This window comes from Bactrocera tryoni, chromosome 5 (assembly GCF_016617805.1).
Source record: "Bactrocera tryoni isolate S06 chromosome 5, CSIRO_BtryS06_freeze2, whole genome shotgun sequence".
NCBI classification, from domain to species: Eukaryota; Metazoa; Arthropoda; class Insecta; order Diptera; family Tephritidae; genus Bactrocera; species Bactrocera tryoni.
In genome coordinates, this window is record NC_052503.1 from 20655680 (window position 1) to 20675828 (window position 20149).

The window sequence follows — 20149 nt, forward strand, 5'->3', positions numbered from 1 at the left end:
ATATGCGCTGTTATCAAAAAATAAATGTTTTGAAAAAATATATTGAGATGGTATGGCAGTTATTGCTAAAAAATGATGACAAACATTTTTTCGGAAAAAAAATCGGTATCTACTCTACTTACTTTTCTACTCAACTTGTGATTGTGTAATATAAATGTCTTGAAGAAAATTTGAAAATAATCCAAAGAATTCGAAAAAGCCTCTCTTACTGTAACTTTCTGACATAACTTCAACTCCTAAAATGAATATAAAATTCTTTTACCATGATAATCAAAAATTGATATACATGTGCATCTTCCAAAATGTCTTTAATTTCTAAAATTGATCCTCTTAAAACTGAAGTATTTTGTTTCTTATTGAAATAAATAAATTTTTTTAATGTTTTCAACCCTAATTTCTTGCAATAAAAACTTCGTTGTAGAGCGTAACTTTTAAAGCCTTGACGACACCACTTAAAGTACTCACACACACATGCATACATATTCACGTATAAACAGAAGTATTTAAACAGACAATGTATGAACTCGTGCTTCAGAATATTCTGAGTGCCGTTTTTCATCATTGTCGCCGCCGTGCCACTGCACTCACCTGCTGCCCACCCGCTTACGAATGCAAATGCCACGCCGCTGCCTGCATAGCACTAAGACGATTATTCAAATGAAAATCTCCAGTTGGCACCTCAGGCGCCGCCAACGGTGTCACTACAGATACTTTCACACGCTACGCCGGATGGCAAGCGACAACTAAGCGGAGTTAAGACGCAGACTAAGTAGCATGTGGGCACACACACACACACACTCACACACACACTTACATTTAAATAAGGTATGAAATATTTGTTGAAACAAAAAGCAACGGCGAGAAAGAATGATGAATAAATATATGCATTTACATACAATGCAAAGCTGGAAAAAACACTACTTTATTGTAGTCGCTTAAGTGGCAACGTTGTCAGCCGCAGGAAGTAGGTGCGCCCAGCATAAAAAGCATCGCCGGTTACTTATACGCACCGGTGAGCTGCACTGTGCTGAGGTTGAAAGTGTGACAGCTGAAGTTTAAAGGTGGCAAGTTGATAGCCACAATTGAGACGACGATGTACGCGAATGTATGTGCGTGTATATGTTTGCACATGCGTGTGTGGGTGTCTTTGTGCTACTTCCACCGCCACGAAGAAGCTGCAAAAATCACTGCTGCGTATGATGTACTACTTTATGTGTATATCACGTGACCACAATGTGCCTGAGACAGCCTTGCTTATGAACAATTTATGGGAACTCATACGCACTGTTGAACAAGTGGAACGCTTGCCACACACACACACGCACATGTGCATATTTCTTACGAATCTTTGTTGCTAACGGAAAAAATTAAAAATTGCGCGAAGTGCACACTTTATTATATCTCCATGCAGCATAAAATGTCGAAAATGTTCAAGTTGATGTACGAGAAATCCAACCCAGCTATCAAATAGCAGTGACCCAAATATTTCGTGAGAAAATTAAATGTAATACAATTTAAATAAATAGATTGTATATTATAAAGGAATATATTATAGTTAACTTAGAAAACTTTTAGGTGATTTTCATATAAAGTTTTCGAACTTTTATTTTTACAAATGCAAAGTAATTTAACAGATTTTTTCCCTATAAAATGTTTGCTATAATTTTTGGCGATAAATTTGTTATAAAAATGTTTCTTAAAATTTTTTTTGCTATAATTTTTTTCCTATAAAATATTTGCTATAAATTTTTTAAAATATTTGCTATAAATTTGCTACCTTATGACCAAAAATTGTCCAAATCGAACAAAGACTGTTCTAGCCCTTAGGTACCACATATTTGGACTCCAGTACCTATAGTCGACTTTTTACCGAAAATATCGGTCAATATATAAGATATGTAATTCAAGTTAGGAGATAAACCTTTCCTGATAATAGTATTTCTGTGTATCCAGCATGGGTTGAACCGGGTCAATACTTCGCTTAGCCCCTATATACCAAACAAAAATATTGTCGAACTTTGCACCACCTACTTGTATAACGGTCGATATGTGAGTTATCTTTGTGTTTGAAATGAAAGCTTGCCATAGGCCTCATTTAACTAACAAGTATTATGTACCTAAAGGTGTTACTGGTTTAATCCTTGCATGTCGCAAGTGTATGAAGTGTCAAGTTATACCCGAACTTAGACCTTTCTTACTGGTTTCCATAAAGTTTTTACTATAAAAGTGTAACTATAAAGTTGCTATTATGATGAAAATGTTCTTATAAAATGGTGTTTTTTATAATTTTTCTCCCATAAATTAAGTACCTTTCATTTAAATTAAAGTGACTTATATATTATCACTGAAGAAGGCAAATAAATTTGTTAGAATTTTTTTGCTATAAAAGTTGACTTATGATCATTTTCTAAAGTAAAATGCTATAAAATCTATTTTTATAATTTTTTGGGATAATTTGCTTGCTATAAATGTTTTTTCTATAAATTTTTTCCTATAATTTTTTCGTTATAATTTATTTTCAATAAAATGTTTGTTTTAATTTGTTTTTGAAAATTTCTGGTTAGAACAAAATTTTTTCTGTGATATGATATGAAATATTTATGATACAATCTCTTTACTCATTTACTTTTTAATATTAGAAACTTTGGTTCTCCTTGAAATGAACTACCACAAGTGAAAAAGAAAAAATAATGAAAACAATTTTCAACTTAAAAATTACATATGTACATATGTATGTATATTAAAATGCTAATTTAGGAAAATTAAAAAAACAAAAAATTATAATAATCATTGCTAAGATAAAAAAATTTAAACTTATATAAAAAATATTGAAATCCTTTTACTTTTTCACTCGTTAAATATGAAAGTTTTAAATTCTCAAAAAAAAAAAAACAAATTTCTAAATTGTAAAATTTAAATTCTCCTTCAAATAAAAGCTCTACACCACTTTAATACCATTCGCTGTAGTATCACAACTTACTTATCCAAATGCTATTAACATGATGAAGATTTGTTTTATATATGTACATACATACCGGTATACATATGTAAATGACACGGAATACAGGCCATTGTGACAGTAATGTCATACCTGAAAACCCGCAAATATACAAACATGCTGAGTGGTTGCACTTGTGAACCGAAAAATGAAGCGTATGCAGTGAAGTGAAGTGTGCGCTGTGAAGTGGTGTGAAGGATTCGAGGGCTGTAAAGCGCGGATCAGTGCTGAGTTCAGCAGTATTGAGTGGCATGGAGAGCAGCTGACGCATTATGGCTGCTGTAAAACAATGCTATATGGCTTCCTGCTGTGCTACCATGCAGTAGTGTGGCAACACTTCTTGTTTTTGCGGAAGAAATACAAGAGAATTTTTTTTATTTATTTTTAGTGTAATTTAACTTTAAAAAGTAAAGATAAAATTGAAATTCATGCAGAGAACAGAAAAAGGAATAAATGCACAGTTTTAGATTTTTAAAATATCTAAGTGTTCGCATTTTCTTATTTCAATCTTTTTCATTAGCTTTAAATGTAATTTACCTATAATTCTTATATTTTCTTAGTTTTTAACTTTCATATTTTTTTTTCATATTTTTTATTTTATATAGCAAACCAAATTAAATACTTCTGTAGAAGCTAAATTTATAAAAATCACATTATATTTATATAAATAAGTGGCAACTCTATTACATTCTTTTAAGTCGCATGACAGCTTTCAAGATAGTACCATTAGTTCACTTTATTTTAATTAATAACTATAGAGTAATTTTTAAACACAAGGTAACCCCATAAAAAATATTCATTCAAATATTTATTTAAAAAATTTTTAAAACAAAACCTTTAACTATTAATATCCATGTTTTTCTATGAAATTTTCGCTATAAAAGTTCCCGTATAAAATATTAGGATATACATACATACACATATATATCATTGTTGGTATGAAATTGTTTCACAAAAATGTTTGCAATAATTTTTCTACTATAATTTTTTCCTATAAAATGTTTGCTACAATTTTTCTTTACGATAAATTTGATGTTATATACTTTTTTTAATATCTGCAATAATTTGTCCTCTATAAAATTTTTCATATAAAATGTTTGCTATAATTTGTTTGCGACAAAATTTTTTTCTACAAATTTTGTTATAACGACATATGTGCTATAAAATATTTGCCGTAATTTTTTTTCTACAACATTTTTGCTACAAATACTTTGCTATAAAATGTACAAATTTTTTTCCAATAACATTTGTGCTATAAAATATTTTCCATAAGTTTTTCCTACAACATTTTTGCTACAAATGCTTTGCTATAAAATAATTTTCTCATCAATTTTTTCGTATAAAAAATATTTCTAATGAAATGATATTCAGTCCACACAAATTTTTGCCAATTAGAAATTCCTTTTATACGGTAAATTTCGCTTCGCTGCTCCTAAAGCTATGTTTTATCTTTCTTTTATCAATTACTACAAATCATGCTTGTCATTTAAGGCGAGAGTATAGCAAAAAAAAAAAAAACAGAAAATAACAGCTCTCCTGAGGCTGCTTGCTAACATACGTCAACACATGTTAATCATACAAGTAACCGTAAAAGAATGGCTTTCATAAAATTTGACATATTGTCAATTTTAGAGAGGGTACGAAGAGAGAACCGACCCATAAGCACTACATAAAAGTAGAATGCTTCTTATATAAACATATGTAGATGAAAGTATTGCACTTAAACCTAAGTGTTTTCACAGATGACAGACAGTTTTATGCTCACCCATAGTATGTATGTTTATACAAGCTCTTTTATGTGCCGTTATACATGTGAGAGAGTATTTAGCTGCGTTTGCTTGCTTTACTTTGTACCTTCGTGTTCTCATAAAATGAACATCTTTTGGTATGTCAAACGTTTTTTCATCATACTTCAACTCCATACACATACATAAACATACACACATATGTATATATAAACACACACATGCATACAAACACCTGGTAGAGACTGTTTGGCTTCCTTTTTGACGAGTCGTCAAAATTTTAAATATGCACCCTAAATTTAAATGCCACACAACTGAAGTAGCTGTAAAGCAGGTGCGAGCGAATGCAGTACCAAAGTGAAGTTGCGCGGAGAGAAGAACGCAAAAAAATCAGCAAATATAAAACAAACACGCGAGCGAAGCGGTGACAAACGTTGAGCGGCTGCAAGAGTTGACGAAAGCAATTTTCACTTTCCACATTAAATTTCAAGATTTTTATTTGACATCCTGTCTCGTGTTTGTTCTTTATACTTTTCTTATATTTTGCTTTTGTTGTTGTTTCGCTTTCGCCGACAAAAGCACAGCGCGCACCGCAAATCTGCACACACACACGCGCGCATACTTTGTGGGATTTAAGTATTAAAAAATATTTACTCACACACAGCAATACATGCACAAACATGTAAATGACATGCGTGCGTCTGTGTGTGTGTGCGCAGCATACCGGCATGCCTTTAAAAATAATGTAAATTCATTTGCAAGCAACAGCTAAGCCTCTTAGAGCATGAAAGGCGTGTTTGAATGAATGCAGTTTCTCTAGTGGCGCTGCTTACAAATCACTCAAGTGTATTTATGTGTGTCAGAAAAGTGCTCGTTGCCGAATCACTCAAAAGACAAACTATTCAGCTATGAAAATATAACAAAAAACAAGAAAAAAATTTAATAAAAAAGGCAAAAACAATGCATTGAAGCCGGATACTGTAAAATTCAATGCAATAACGCACATACAGAGATTTCTATATTTATTTTTGCGTAAATACATTTGCATAGATAACGGTAACCAAAAGCATATATGCACAGTTGACAGCCATAGTTGAACAAATATAGTATGTTTGGTTACAAAACATGCAGCCAAAAGCTTGCTTTTGACACAGTATTGCAAGCAAACACGCAATCGTCTTAATAAATTTAATTTTCTATGAAGTTTATTGTAAAATAAATTATCACATAATGCAGGAAAAATATCTTACTTCTCCTCTGATGTGGATTGGTGACATACAATTATATAATAATCCTTTAAGAGAAATAAATGTAATAGTACGAAAATAGTTACACAATAATTCCTTTTGTTCTTACATTGTAAGCCAATCCGCAAGCCTATTCATCAACTGACAGTTTTATAAATTTTTTGCCATTTTTGGTATTAAGTTACGTTAAATTTTGTTAAAAATGCCTAAGTATGTATGTATATGGATATGCATGCAGTACAGACCTTTAAAATCAACTTATGTATGTTTTGCAATACATTCTTTGCTATAAAATATTTGCTATACATTTTTGCTATATTTTTTTTCTAAACAATTTTTGTTATAAATTTCACAGGCAATTTTTATTAATGAATGTTCACTAAAATTTTTTTTTATTAAATTTGTGCTGCAATTTTTGACGATGAAATTGTCGCTATAAAGTGGTTTCTTAAAAAAGTAAAATTTTTTCTATAAAATAATTTTTGATATAAAGTTTTTGCTATAAAATTTTTGCTATAAATTTTTTGCTATAAAATGTTTGCTATAAATTTTTTGTTATAATTTTTGTTTCTACAAAATGTTTGCTATAAATTTCAAAATCAATTTCTATTAATGAATATTTACTAAATTTTTTTCTAATTATATTTCTGCTATAATTTTTACGACAAAGTTGTCGCTATAAAATTGTTGCTATAAATTTTTTTCTGCAAAATTTTTGTCATAAAATGTTTCTCATGAAATTTTTGTTAAGGAATGCTTACGATAACTTTTTCTTATTAAATTTCTGCTATAATTTTTGGCAGTAAAGTTGCTGCTGTTTGCTATAATTATTTTTCTATAATTTTTTCACTATAAATTGTTTATTATAATTTTTTTTCGAAAGTTTTTGACTAAACCCAAACAAACAACTGCTGTTATTGATCTTAAAGAATTAAAGAATTTTTCTAAAAATAGTCAAATTTCAACCGTTAATATCTCTTAAACGGTTGGGTTTACGAAAAAATCATAAGAGACCATATTTTAGAGCATTCAATTTCCTACAAAACCTAATTAACAAGATATTTTTTCAAGTAGTTGGAAGCGAGATATAAATTTTTCTATCTGATAATAAGAAAAAATAGAAAACCGTTAGGCGGAGGACCTTCCCGTTACAATTAAAAACTCATATTTGGAGAGGCTTTCTTAGAGGTGTCTAGGAACCTATTTTTGCGAGTACCAATTGAAAAAAAAAAAAAAAAATTTTTTTGAATCACCCTAATGTACATATGTACATACAGCAAATTAAATTTTCCTTCAAATCGAAGACCTTCAGCCCCTATATTCGCTCTAGTATCAGAACTTATTTTTCCACATGTTATTAACATGATATAGTTTTATTTTTTAAGTACACTTATGAACATGCCCTGTTTTCTCAGCGTTGCCACCTGTTTGAAAAATGTATTCAATGAAGCCCTTTAGTCCATCAAATTGGATGATTAAAATCGTAAAAAAAATTCAATTCTTAAATTTCAATAAAATTATGAAGTATGAGTTCAATGTTATATACTGATTCCGCAACTTATTATGAAAACGCTTTGGTTGGTTAGGTCAACCAAATTAAGGCCTGCAATTCAGTAGATTTAGGAAAACACCTGATCTTTTTTGACCCCAGCTTCCCAATGTCTCTTCAGTTGGTGCATTGATAGCAGTGGAGTATGTGCCTTCTCAGCTGTATGAGAGCTGAGCATTCGCAAAGATAATGTTCCAGCACCTCACCATCCTCCGCTCAAGGTATACATTCACTTTTATCTACTTTTCCAATTTTCTGAAGGTGTGCTTTTAAAGACAAGAACCCTGTGATAACTTCTACAATGTTGCTAAGTTCCCTTTAGCCTGGAGGTAGAAGCTTTTAGGTCTGTTTACCATCAACACAACCCCAAAAATACTTTAAAGTATGTCTTGTGCTGGGATGTTTCTTTAGGATTCCTTGCTTCCTGGACAGGAGCAACTTAGATGAATTGAATTCCTTCTGCTGCGGATAACATTAATTGTTGCTTCTTTGTCTGCTAAAAGGTTTATGAACTTGCTAGTTTGAGAAAATCCCATCTGGACTTTCTATTATGCCTATAATTTCGGCCTGAAAGACCGTATTGGAGTGATTTAGTTTGAAGCTATCTTCCGCGTATGTCCTCGGTGAATATGTGGATTTCGCCGTTGATACTGGCAATCACAAAACTAGAAACTGGTTCAATCTTCTTTATAATTCTTCAAGGATTTCTCCTTTTCTCCTTTCTAGCATTGCAAATTTATGCCAAGTTTACAAAAACGCTCTAGTCTTTAATTTTTCTAGACATACACCTCTGCTACTCGGAAATTATTAGTATTTTATGTGACTTTTTTATGTGCTCCAACCAAGATAAACTACCAAACTAAAGTAAAAATTACAGAAGCAAACCAAAAATGCAAAAATCACCGAGGAACTCGATTCGAAATAAGTAGATATTTTTATATTTGGCTGATAAATACATTATACACAAATCAGTAAAAAAATTTACAAAATAGTAACTTTTCTAAAGCAAAATACACAGAAACTTCAAATTTAATTTGGAATTTTTATTATCATTAAAAAAAACATGCTTCGGCAATAATTTTTTGAAAATTATCTCTTAATTGTTGGCCGCGACTACATTTCAGATGGTCCATTTTTTGAACCCAATTTTCAATAAATCTTTGCTGACTGGCGACTGGTGATATCATACGACTTTGGTGGGGTCAATTATGTTTGTTTATATACGCATTAAGCCAGCAAAGAGCCTCATCGGTGAATAAAATTTGGCTAGAAAACGTGGGATCTTCTTCGAACTTTTGAAGAAGTCGGACGGCTTCAGTTCTTCCACAGCATTTGTCATGCTTTAAGCTTAAGATCTCGACGTTAAATACGACAAGTCGTTCCAAACGTCAGTTCGAGTTGCTGCGAACGGCGCCGAATTGACTCTCCTCGAACTTGCTGCTATATTTTTTTCACGGCGTTCTGAAACGTGGTCTATTTCGTTGAACATAATCCAGTAATAAATGCCGTGTCTCAAGATGGATGATGGTGTTACGAATAGTACGCTCAGAAAGATTATGTTGACCATAAGTTAAAAAAAGAGGCAATTAAAAATAAATACCTCTTCTTGGATCACCCGTTATATTTAATTGTTTGTTTTGAATATCTTGGTTCAAATAGGATGTGACCTCGTGGATCCGGCTTAAAGTTGGCAGCAGCACATACGAGTAATAATAATAAAAATAATAACTTTACTAACATTGTCTCCACGAAATTATACGCCGGTGTATAGCACGACTTTTTTTCCCAAACTAACGGAATTATTCTCGCAAAAATATTTTAAAATTTGCAATTAAATTTTTGTAACTAAAGTTCGCACCAATATCACATTGCATTATCTGAAGAACTTTAGTGTTTAAAAAGCAATTTAAAGTTCCGCTTAAACGCAATTCAAAAACTATGCAAACATACAACAAACACTTTACAATAGCAATGCAATAAAAGTACAAGAAAGCCTCAGTTTGGCTTTGTATTTCCATTATCCGGCTGGTTACACCATGTACACGCGCATACACACACCCGTACACAAGCATATCGAATGCAATACAATACAAATTTTACACCTTTTCATGCTTCTTTGCATTTCCGTTTGAATAGCAACAACAGCAATAGCAATAACAAAGCGTTGTAGCAATAGTAAGCTGTTTAAGGCGTTTGCCTTTCTTTGTCTTCCCGCTGTGTGCAACCACTTACAAGATGTTCTGCCAGGCGCTGAGTCTCTCTTATCAGCGGCGCATGTGTGCGAACATATATGTATACATATGTATGTGTGTGTGCGTGTGCAATAGTAACAGTGTCGTAATACAATGCCGCATAGAACAAGTGGAATTCAAATATGCACACACACATACGTACACATCTACAAACATTTATGAGCCTTGCGCTGTTCTACATATGAAAGGATATTCTTTGGCAGACAATGCGTATCAAGACGAAATCACTACAACCATAAATATTTTACATATGTATGTATATACAAGCACACACACACGCGCAAGCGGAAGTATTGCTTAGTTTGATTTTTTTGTTATTGAATTTCATTGCTCGTGTCATAATTTTTACTCACACGCTGACAGCAGCTACCTTTTGGTATGTACTCCACTGCCTGTCAAACTGTCCTCTTCTACTTGGCTGCAAACACAATGCAGTTTATTCCAAGCCATTCTATTCAATTCTATTCTCTACTATTGTGTATTCATGTTCATGTATGTGTGTGTGTTTGTGTGGGTTTGTGTTACATTTCCATACTGATTTCCTTTCATTCGTTGTAGTATACTTCAATTGTATTCATATTTTTATGCATTTTCGTTTCAGGTATTATCAAGGGAGACGAAATAATGGTGATCAACGCTGCAATTGTATCCGACTTGGATATGATGTATTTGGAGAGTGTGCTGCAAGAGGAGCAATCACTATGCATGATGATGCGGTAAGTTCAAAAAGACACCAGCTGCGCCCATATAGTTATAGGACATATGCATATTCATACAAACATATATTTCCTTTAATATGTATATATGTATATGTGGGTAATTGTTAGCAAGAGCGTGGTGCGCCTTTTCCTTGCTGCCAGCTGGCGTGCTACAAATGTATTCTGTCTTCCACGTTGACATAGAATTTATTTATTGACAGTTCCGTATGAAGCTGTTGATTTTGTGCTTCCCATATATCGTCACCTAAAAAGCAAAATAACGTAACATCACTTTTCATAAGTTTACAGGCGAAGGAAAAACGATATAATATTAAATTTGAGTTTTGGTATAAAATGGTTATTTAATGGTTATAGAATGGTTACATATTGGTTATAAAATGGTTATAGAATGGCTATATATTGGTTATAAAATGGTTATATATTGGTTATAAAATGGTTATATATTAGTTATAGAATGGCTATATATTGGTTATATAGAATGGTTATATATTGGTTATAGAATGGCTATATATTGGTTATAAAATGGCTATATATTGGTTATAAAATGGTTATATATTGGGTATAAAATGGTTATATATTGGTTATAGAATGGCTATATATTTGTTATAGAATGGCTATATATTGGTTATAGAATGGCTATATATTGGTTATAAAATGGTTATATATTGGTTATAAAATGGTTATATATTGGTTATAGAATGGCTATATATTGGTTATAAAATGGTTATATATTGGTTATATCTGAGAACTGAAGCTGAAAATTTTATACTACATATGTGTAAATTGATGCAGTGAATCGTAAGCAATAAAAACTCAATTTAGATCTGATGATACGTTGTTATGCATTTTAGGTGACGATATGTAGCCATAGAAATACAATATACATATGTATATGGTGTATTTCCAATAGGAATATGACTCCGACTATTTCTTTTTTAGTATAATTTATGATAAATTAAATGGAAGTTAGTTGAGCAATCCAAGCCATTTTCCAATAAAAATATCTAAAACTACGTTAAATAATGTCCGGAATTTAGTCTAAATCCGAGCTAATCCTAACTTAATTACAGAAGATACAAGCAAAAACTTAAACTTCAATTTCACCGAGGATATAATACCCTGCACAAATACAAAATATGCCTTACAAGAACTTTGACCGGTCACTTTGTATGGCAGCAAAATACCATATTGACTCGATCTGCACAATTTAATCGGAGATTGCACCGTTGCCTTAGACAATTACCTAAGAAAAATTTGGTGACAATATCTTCTCAACTGAAAAAGTTCACCACATAAGCACTTTATGCCGATCGTTCAGTTTGTATGGTAGCTAATGCTATAGTGTAGTCCTTTATTGCCCGTTCCAACAAATGAGCAGCTCCTTGATGAGGAGAAGACAAAATCTCAGTTTGATATCTCAAAAACTGAAGGACTAGTTCTTGTATAAACAGACGAACGAACAAAAGGACGGACACGGCTAAATTGACTCAGCGCGTCACGCTGCTCATTTGTATATATATTTTATAGAACCTCCGTTTCCATTTGGGTGTTACAAATTTTGTGACAAACTTAATATACACTGTTCAGTTTGTAAAAATAGCATGCACTTAGTTGAGCTAAGTTATATTCGATGGCTTTTTCCCATAATGAGCAACAAACTTGAACACCTAGACGTAGTCTTTTGTGAAGTTATAAAACCGGACTTCTATATCCGATCTCGAAATTCGACAAAGCCCCTTGCGACCAATACAAATCTGATTAGTAGCCTAATTTCTATTCCCACCAGCTCAGTGGGATAACTGAAACTTTGAGCTCCCATAAGCAGAACTCTGAAAGACGACCACTGAAAAAGTAAATATGGAAATGTTTCCACTTCATCTTCTCCCAAATAACTTCCACAACTAGTATCCGGTTAATTGTCAAACTTACAGCTTGGACGCTGATATAGCAATGACAGGTTAGAACCAGCACAACTAGGGCAACGATAGCCTTACTGCATTATCTCAAGATCTCTCTGGTCCAAGAACGCAAGAGACCTTTGCTTCTTGTACAGCTGACCAAGCTCTCGCCAAGCCCAACTATCCCTTGAAGAACACACGACGAGACCAGAGCACCAATCCGTTTTCATTCCACTGATAGCGCAGCTACGGTGCTTCTTCTTACCTGCTCGTCAGCTTTGCAGTTATCTGTGATTCCGATCTGGACTACCATTCATACCAGTCTTATGTTAAGATGACTCGATGCCATTTGAAGTGAGTTTGGTGTTTTCGGCTTGAAAAACGCAACAGTAGTCAGGAAACTTAAAATAGAAGTTAGTAAATAGTTCCTCAGAATATCGCCCTCTATCATGCTCATTTGTATACCCTGAACAGGGTATATTAAGTTTGTCACACCCAGAAAGAAGCGTCGGAGACCCTATAAAGTATATATAGTATATAAATGATCAGTATGTTGAGCTGAGTCGATTTAGCCATGTCCGTCTGTCTGTCCGTCCACTGTCCGTCTATTTATCCGTCTGTATATATACGAACTAGTCCCTCAGTTTTTAAGATATCGTTTTGAAATTTTGCAAACGTCATTTTCTCTACAAGAGGCTGCTCATTTGTCGGAACTGCCGATATCTGACCACTATAACATATAGCTGCCATACAAACTGAACGATCGGAATCAAGTTCTTGTATGGAAAACTTTTGCATTTGACAAGATACATTCACAAAAGTTGGCACAGGTTATTTCCTAGGGAAGCAATGTAATCTCCGAAGAAGTTGTTCAGATCGGCTTACTATAGCATATAGCTGCCATACAAACTGAACGATCGGAAAAAAGTTCTTGTATGGAAACTTTTGCATTTGACGTGATATCTTCACGAAATTTGACATGGATTACTGCTTGAGGTCCGGAAGAAATTGTTGAGGTCGATTAACTATAGCATACAGCTGTCATACAACCTAGACACATAGTTACTAAAAGAAATGCACCTGTGAAGGGTATATTGGCTTCGGTGCAGCAGAAGCTAACGTTTTTTCTTGTTTTTCCTTGAGGAACCTACCTGCAGTCCTTTTTAACATCCATTAATAATTTCCTTAATTCACAAATCATCAATTAATTATAAATTCTGACCTCATCTTCTTAAATTCGCAAAGTTTTTATACCTTAGGACCTATTAAAATTAGGAATGAGATTATATGTATCCGAGAAGCTCTTTATAGTAGTATGGGTTTTACTTCATGCTAGTTCAATTGCACCATACTTTTTTCAATCTGGCGTCCTTTATGCAAGAAAATGTATATATCTGAACAAAGATTTGAGGGCAATTTACAGATTGGGCTCTCTTGAAACCATTTGCACTATTAGGAGCCACTATATAATTTTTACAACTTTGGTCCAGTTTAGGGAATACCTGAAAAAGCTTGCCTAACCTATAACAGACAAAGCGAGTATCACGGAAACATCAGTGTTATACCGAGAGCCATTAGAGAACGATACTTTCTTAATATGTCGTATAAGAATGAGTAACATAATTAAAATCAATTTGGAATGTTTTGAACATAAAAGATATATATTTTACCTTCGACCTTAACTTTTTGCATTACTAGTAGCCCAGCTCGCTTCCGAAATGGATTTAGGTGCTATCTTTTATCATGTAATTTCAAATGTCAACTATTCCGATATTGATTACAGCATAGTCTTGTAATAAATGAATTCCAAAACAGAAACGAAACACCCATATACATACACATATACATATATATAAATATATGTACATATATATAAATAGAAGTGGTGTCACACCAGTCAATACATCAATGTCAAGGAAGTAAAGGAAATTTCCGCTAAAAAACTAACAAACAATAAATGCTGCTCCCAATCACACACAAATGAAAGCAGCTGGCAACTAAGCGCTTAACAACAACAACAAACGAGCAACCGAGAAACATACAAAATAATGGTTCGATGTAAAAGTGAGACAAATGTCGCAATTCAATTGCAACTGCAATTTCACCAATGTCAGCAGAAAAGCATTTACCAGAGTGGAGAGGAGACTCGCATCATAGTCTGGGGACTCCACTCACAAGAAGCCTGTCAGCTAAGCAACAAGCAACATAGTTTATCATTGCGAAAATTTCCGTTTACTTTTGCCACCGACTTGCTTATCTGTTCATAAATTTGTGCTTTTTTTCATTTTTTCTTTGTTTTGTTGGTTTGGGAGCGCCTGCCTTCAGCGCATAGACACTTACAAGATAATCAGGCACTAAACAATTGCAATCGAAATAGCAGCGGCAACAAGGCAAACTATAACTCTCACAATGTTGCTCAATGCACCGTTAGTAATAATATTGTATTATGTGGCACATAGTATACATACACTTATATTTATATATGGACAAATGTGTGTGTATGCCCAACACATGTGGCTGCATTCAATCACAGCACAAACTCTTTGCGGATTTCTGAGATTGCGAGAAGATAAAGAGTTGCAGACACTTTGAGCTGGAATTGTAAACCACGTGCATTTGCAGTAGAAATACAGTGTAACAGCTGCATGCAACAACAATAATGCAACAACAAACAAATAAAATGAATTTGTTTGCAACGCGTATGAATCGATTTAGAAAGCATTGGTGCTCTTTTGGTGGCATGAAAGCAATATGCATAATCACATATGTATGACAAGGCAAATATAGAATAAATGCATATTTCAGCGGGCGAGAATTTTCATATGAGTAATTTATTTCTTAAGAGTAATCAATATTAGGGTTGTCGATAGATGAAATTACACAGAAAAATCGCACCTACTTCTTCTTCTTTATTATCGTAGACACCGCTAAGTCGTAGACAGGGCTCGGGGAGGTTGTTCCCGATCCTGACGCAGCTTTTGGTATTGTTCAACGTCAGTTGACACAGTCGTATTACTTTCGCGGGGATACCAAATTCAGACATCGCGGCATAGAGGCAGCTCCTTTTCGTGCTGATAAAAGCGGCTTTGAAATCGACGAAGAGGTGGTATGTGTCGATCCTCTTCTCTCGGGTTTTTTTCCAAGATTTGGCGCATGATGAATATCTGGTCGGTTGTTGATTTTCCAGGCTTGAAGGCACACTGATAAGATCCAGTTTATTGACGGTGAGCTTTAAACATTCACACAAAATGCTCAGTAGAAGTTTGTATGCGAAGTTGGGGACGTTTTCGCAGATTGTGGGGTCTCCCTTTTTGTGATTGGACAGATCAAATATAATGTCCAATATACTTTTGCTGAATATGCTTTCGTCCAACCATATTCTACAGAGAAGCTAATGCATGCTCCTTATCAGTTCTTCGCCGCCGCATTTGAATAGCTCGGCCGGCAATCCAACTTTATTGTTCTTCAAACGGGTAATTGCTCTTCGTACTTCCTCATGGTCGGGCAATGGAACGTCTGCTCCATCGTCATCCATTGAGAAATCGGGTTCACCATCCCTTCAGCAGGCTGGTGAAGTGTTGCCTCAATAATTTCAGTATGTTCTGGGCAACAGTAACTAGATCACCTCTGGGGGTCCTTCAAGATTATGCTCCGGTCTTGATACTTTCTGCTAGTCGCCGCATATTTTCTTAAAATTTTCAAGCATTGTCCCTGTCTTTCAGCATGTCAAGTTCTTCGTACTCACCCATTTCGGTCTCTCTCTTTATACAGGAACAGGGTATATTAAGTTTGTCACGAAGTTTGTAACACCCAGAAGAAAGCGTCGGAGACCCTATAAAGTATATATATGTATAAATGATCAGTATGTTGAGCTGAGTCGATTTAGCCATCTCCTTCTGTATGTATATATACGAACTAGTCCCTCAGTTTTTAAGATATAGTTTTGAAATTTTGCCAACGTCATTTTCTCTTCAAGAAGCTGCTTATTTGTCGGAACCGCCGATATGGGACCACTAGAACATATAGCTGCCATACAAACTGAACGATCGGAATCATGTTCTTGTATGGAAAACTTTTGCATTTGACAAGATATATTCACGAAATTTGGTATAGATTAATTTCTAAGGCAACAATGTAATCTCCGAAAAAATTGTTCAGATCGGATTACTTTAGCATATAGCTTCCATATAAACTGAACACATAGTTACTAAAAGAAATGCACATGTGAAGGGTATATTAGCTTCGGTGCGGCCGAAGTTAACGTTTTTTCTTGTTTTTGTCTGCAAATTCATCTCGCATCCCTCTTCAACTCTCGGTATCTATCCCAACACGCACGTCCCTTCGCACCTACTACTAATAAGGTAAGGTGATTACCGTGGTGTGGTGGACTACCAATTCCTTCTGTCGGGTCAAACTGTCAACAAAAAATATTAATTGAGTTATTTGAGCGTAATGCGTTGTTTGCGTTAAGCTATTCGTCTGAAACGGCTGGAATGAAGAGTGAACAACTCTTGGTTCCCTCATCACGATAACTTACCATGTCATACTGTATGAGTTCTTCGCTACTTCTTGGTCAAACAGTCGACTAATTTCGCTCCGGATCCACCATATTCACCTGATTTGGGTCCGTTTGGGATGCACTGGGATTACTTTGAAGAGAATGAAATTAATTTGAAAGAACAAATAAGGAATTTACATTTTATATACAAATTCACCTGACTTTTTGACCACAATAGTAAATCTATTTTGGAAATGAAACTTAAGGCAAAGCATAAAGTGTGCCAATGACGGTGGAATGTCGTTAATATAACAGAATTTTGTGGAAATACAGAAACAACTTATTGGTCTTTAAAAATAAAATTCGGATGCGTAGATCATTTTCGGTTATAAACCATGTGATCAAATTTGACACGGACTCCCAAAAAAAAATGTTTTTTTTGTATTTTATTACGAATATTTGTACCGCCTGCAAAATAGACTCCCGAGCCAACAAAAATATGTCAACTGTTAATACAACTTTCTATGTTTTAGGTCTCAGTTATGACAGCTATCAGCCTTCAGCGAGTTTGTGTTTTTTCAGTTTCGGTTCGGTGTTGGACCACTATTCGTAAGATTGCTGAATAGTTTTGACAACATATTCGTGAACCCAAGTCTCGTAACCAGCAATTATGCATTTGATAAATGAAGGAACGTCAGATATGTTGTCACACATATCTTTTACGACTTCTATCGACATAGTTTTAACAAAGATTCAGATATTTTGGTACGAGTCAAGCATTGACATCCTACTTCAACCAAAATATGTATTGAGGCGTTTCATAGAAGGTGTTGAGATTCTCTGCCATATCTCTGATGCCAGCACGAGGATTTCCAAGCATTGTTTGCTTAACTTTTTCGATATTACGGTCATTAACAGACGTGTAGGATGACTCGCAAATGCATAGTTTTTGTTGTCTTCACAATCTTCACTGAATGTTTCAAATACTTATGTTCGTAATAAACTAGACTCCCCAAAACAATTCTGCAATATCTCTAACGATTCCGTGGCCACGATTCCATTGGAAACACAAAATACAGCGATCTCGTTGTTACTTTTTCTCATTGTGAAAATCGCCAGACAAACCATTGGTATCCCGCACTAATTGACATAAAAAGATAAAACTTCACACGAACTTAAAAAAAGGTTTTAGGCTAAATATAATTTTTCGACGGTCCAGTCCGTATCAAATTTGATAAGGTAGTAAAAACCTGTGTTTTTGTGCTTTGTCTACGCGTATCATATGGAGATGTTAGAGGCTGAAAATTCAATAATGACCCACATTTTCCTCTACCACAACAAAATATCATCCTCTTATCCAGTGGTCTAATTTAATTTTTATTTCTACAAAATGTGTCACACCAATTCAAAATCTCTCACCACATTTTAAAATATTACTTACAGAAACAAAGATAATTTATAATTAAGGTTGAGTGTCCAAACTTTTTTTGTAAACAGAAGTGTTCCTTGCCTTAAACCCTTGCCTTAAACGAGTTGCATACATTCTTGGAAGCTGGTTTGGAATCACAATTTCTCTGATCACTATGTTTCAAGCCTGCTCCTTAAACCAGTTGGATTTAATTTAAGATAGTAAGTTAATACATCATTAAAATGTTACAATGTCTATACTGTTAATAGTAACTATATATAGTACATAATGACATTATACCAGTTTAAATGAATTATACCAGTTCATGTGAATTATACCAGTTGCTGTTCGTTTCACCACTCGAAAAGATTTAGCGAATCGAATGTTAAGGCTACACAAACTTTTATTCATTTTCCTTTTACAAACGTTTATAAATCCTTATTTTTTCAACGCCAAAATAATCACCAGAAAAATGCTATAATGTCTGTAGCGATTGAAAATTATTAGCAACTTATCACACAACATGTATTTCCGTGCTCTCTCGTATTTTTCACATACAAACCGCCTCAAGTGCCGCCACATGTTCGTGCGCCTGTTGAACAATTCCAAACACATCCACTTGTGGGCTTGTTCGCTACAATTCACTATGGACTTTTTATACCCCGAACTCATACGAGTTATGAGTTGCTAAGTCCCACAATTACCGTTACTCAGCTTTTATTGCTCCCTTGTGCCCGAACTGTGTGTAATTGGGTTGCTACTTGCGAGTCACTTAAGTGTTTTCTAGTTGCCATTGATTAATAAGTTCCACGCTTTCGACTTGTGGGTGTGTTGTGTTTGAACCGGAATGCATGGGTGTGCGTGGTCCTGAGTGTATGTGTGTGTTCACTTGTGTGTATGTGTGGGTGGAACTCATGAAATTCCTATTAATTGTGCATGCGATTTCTTAAGTATGCCGTTCTCATAGGAGCGCCAAGCGAAGACGGCAACGAAACGCATGCCAAAATTTGGGCGAACTATAAATTAATGAGCAGTCAATACACACATTTGGCAAGGTTAAGTGTCGTTATGTATGTGTAATTAAGTGCTGAGCTACAAAATATTATAGCGATTAGTTTTTGCTAATATTCGCTTCAAGTATCTCGGCTAATTAAACGAAATATTACAAATCGTAGAAATTGAGATTAACCGATGCCATGTGCGACGTCGAGTGAGTCTATTGAGACGTGCTTTGTGTCATTAGCGGTTTTATGTGAGCGAGTCAGTAACTAATTAATACAAGTTGTAGCTGAATATAACCCTAAAGTGACGCTTTGAATAAACCACATAAAATATTCGAAAACATTTTTGGAAATTACTGCTTCGGAGGAGCCAATGTTTCGCCGGATGTATGTAAAACATGATCCAACATGTTTGGAGAAAAATTTTCGTTAAAAAAAATATGTGTCACCTGATTTATTAGATAACAGCATACCAATTATACCCGATCGATGGTATATATGCGGTGGATTTCACACATTTTCAGCAAAGAATCACTTATCCATGATATGAACCAAAAATACATTGCAAAAGCTACCCGAAGTTTGCAAAAAATATGAAAATGATGTCTAGGGGGTACTTCCTATTAGGTACTGGGATCTATGCCCAAATTTAGAACCTCAAAACATTATTATCAGTTAAAGATGTCCTCTTAATTTTATGACACTATCTTAGACAGCAACTGATATATTCGGCATAAAATCAACTGAAATGACCAAAATGTAAATATATCCATTATATGGGGTCCGGGGTGCACATACCTATCTTGGCTGCGTTTTAACCATTTTCGGCATCAA

The 20149-nt window shown here is 34.2% G+C and overlaps 1 protein-coding gene across 1 annotated transcript in view; it reads left to right on the forward strand.

The window, feature by feature from the left end:
• Positions 1 to 20149, forward strand: part of LOC120777048 (protein still life, isoforms C/SIF type 2) — a 334899-nt gene that overhangs the window by 240215 nt on the left and 74535 nt on the right. Inside the window, exon 9 of the mRNA XM_040108159.1 lies at positions 10393 to 10507. Coding sequence (XP_039964093.1) covers positions 10393 to 10507 — 115 coding nt within the window. The remainder of the gene's footprint in view (positions 1 to 10392; positions 10508 to 20149) is intronic.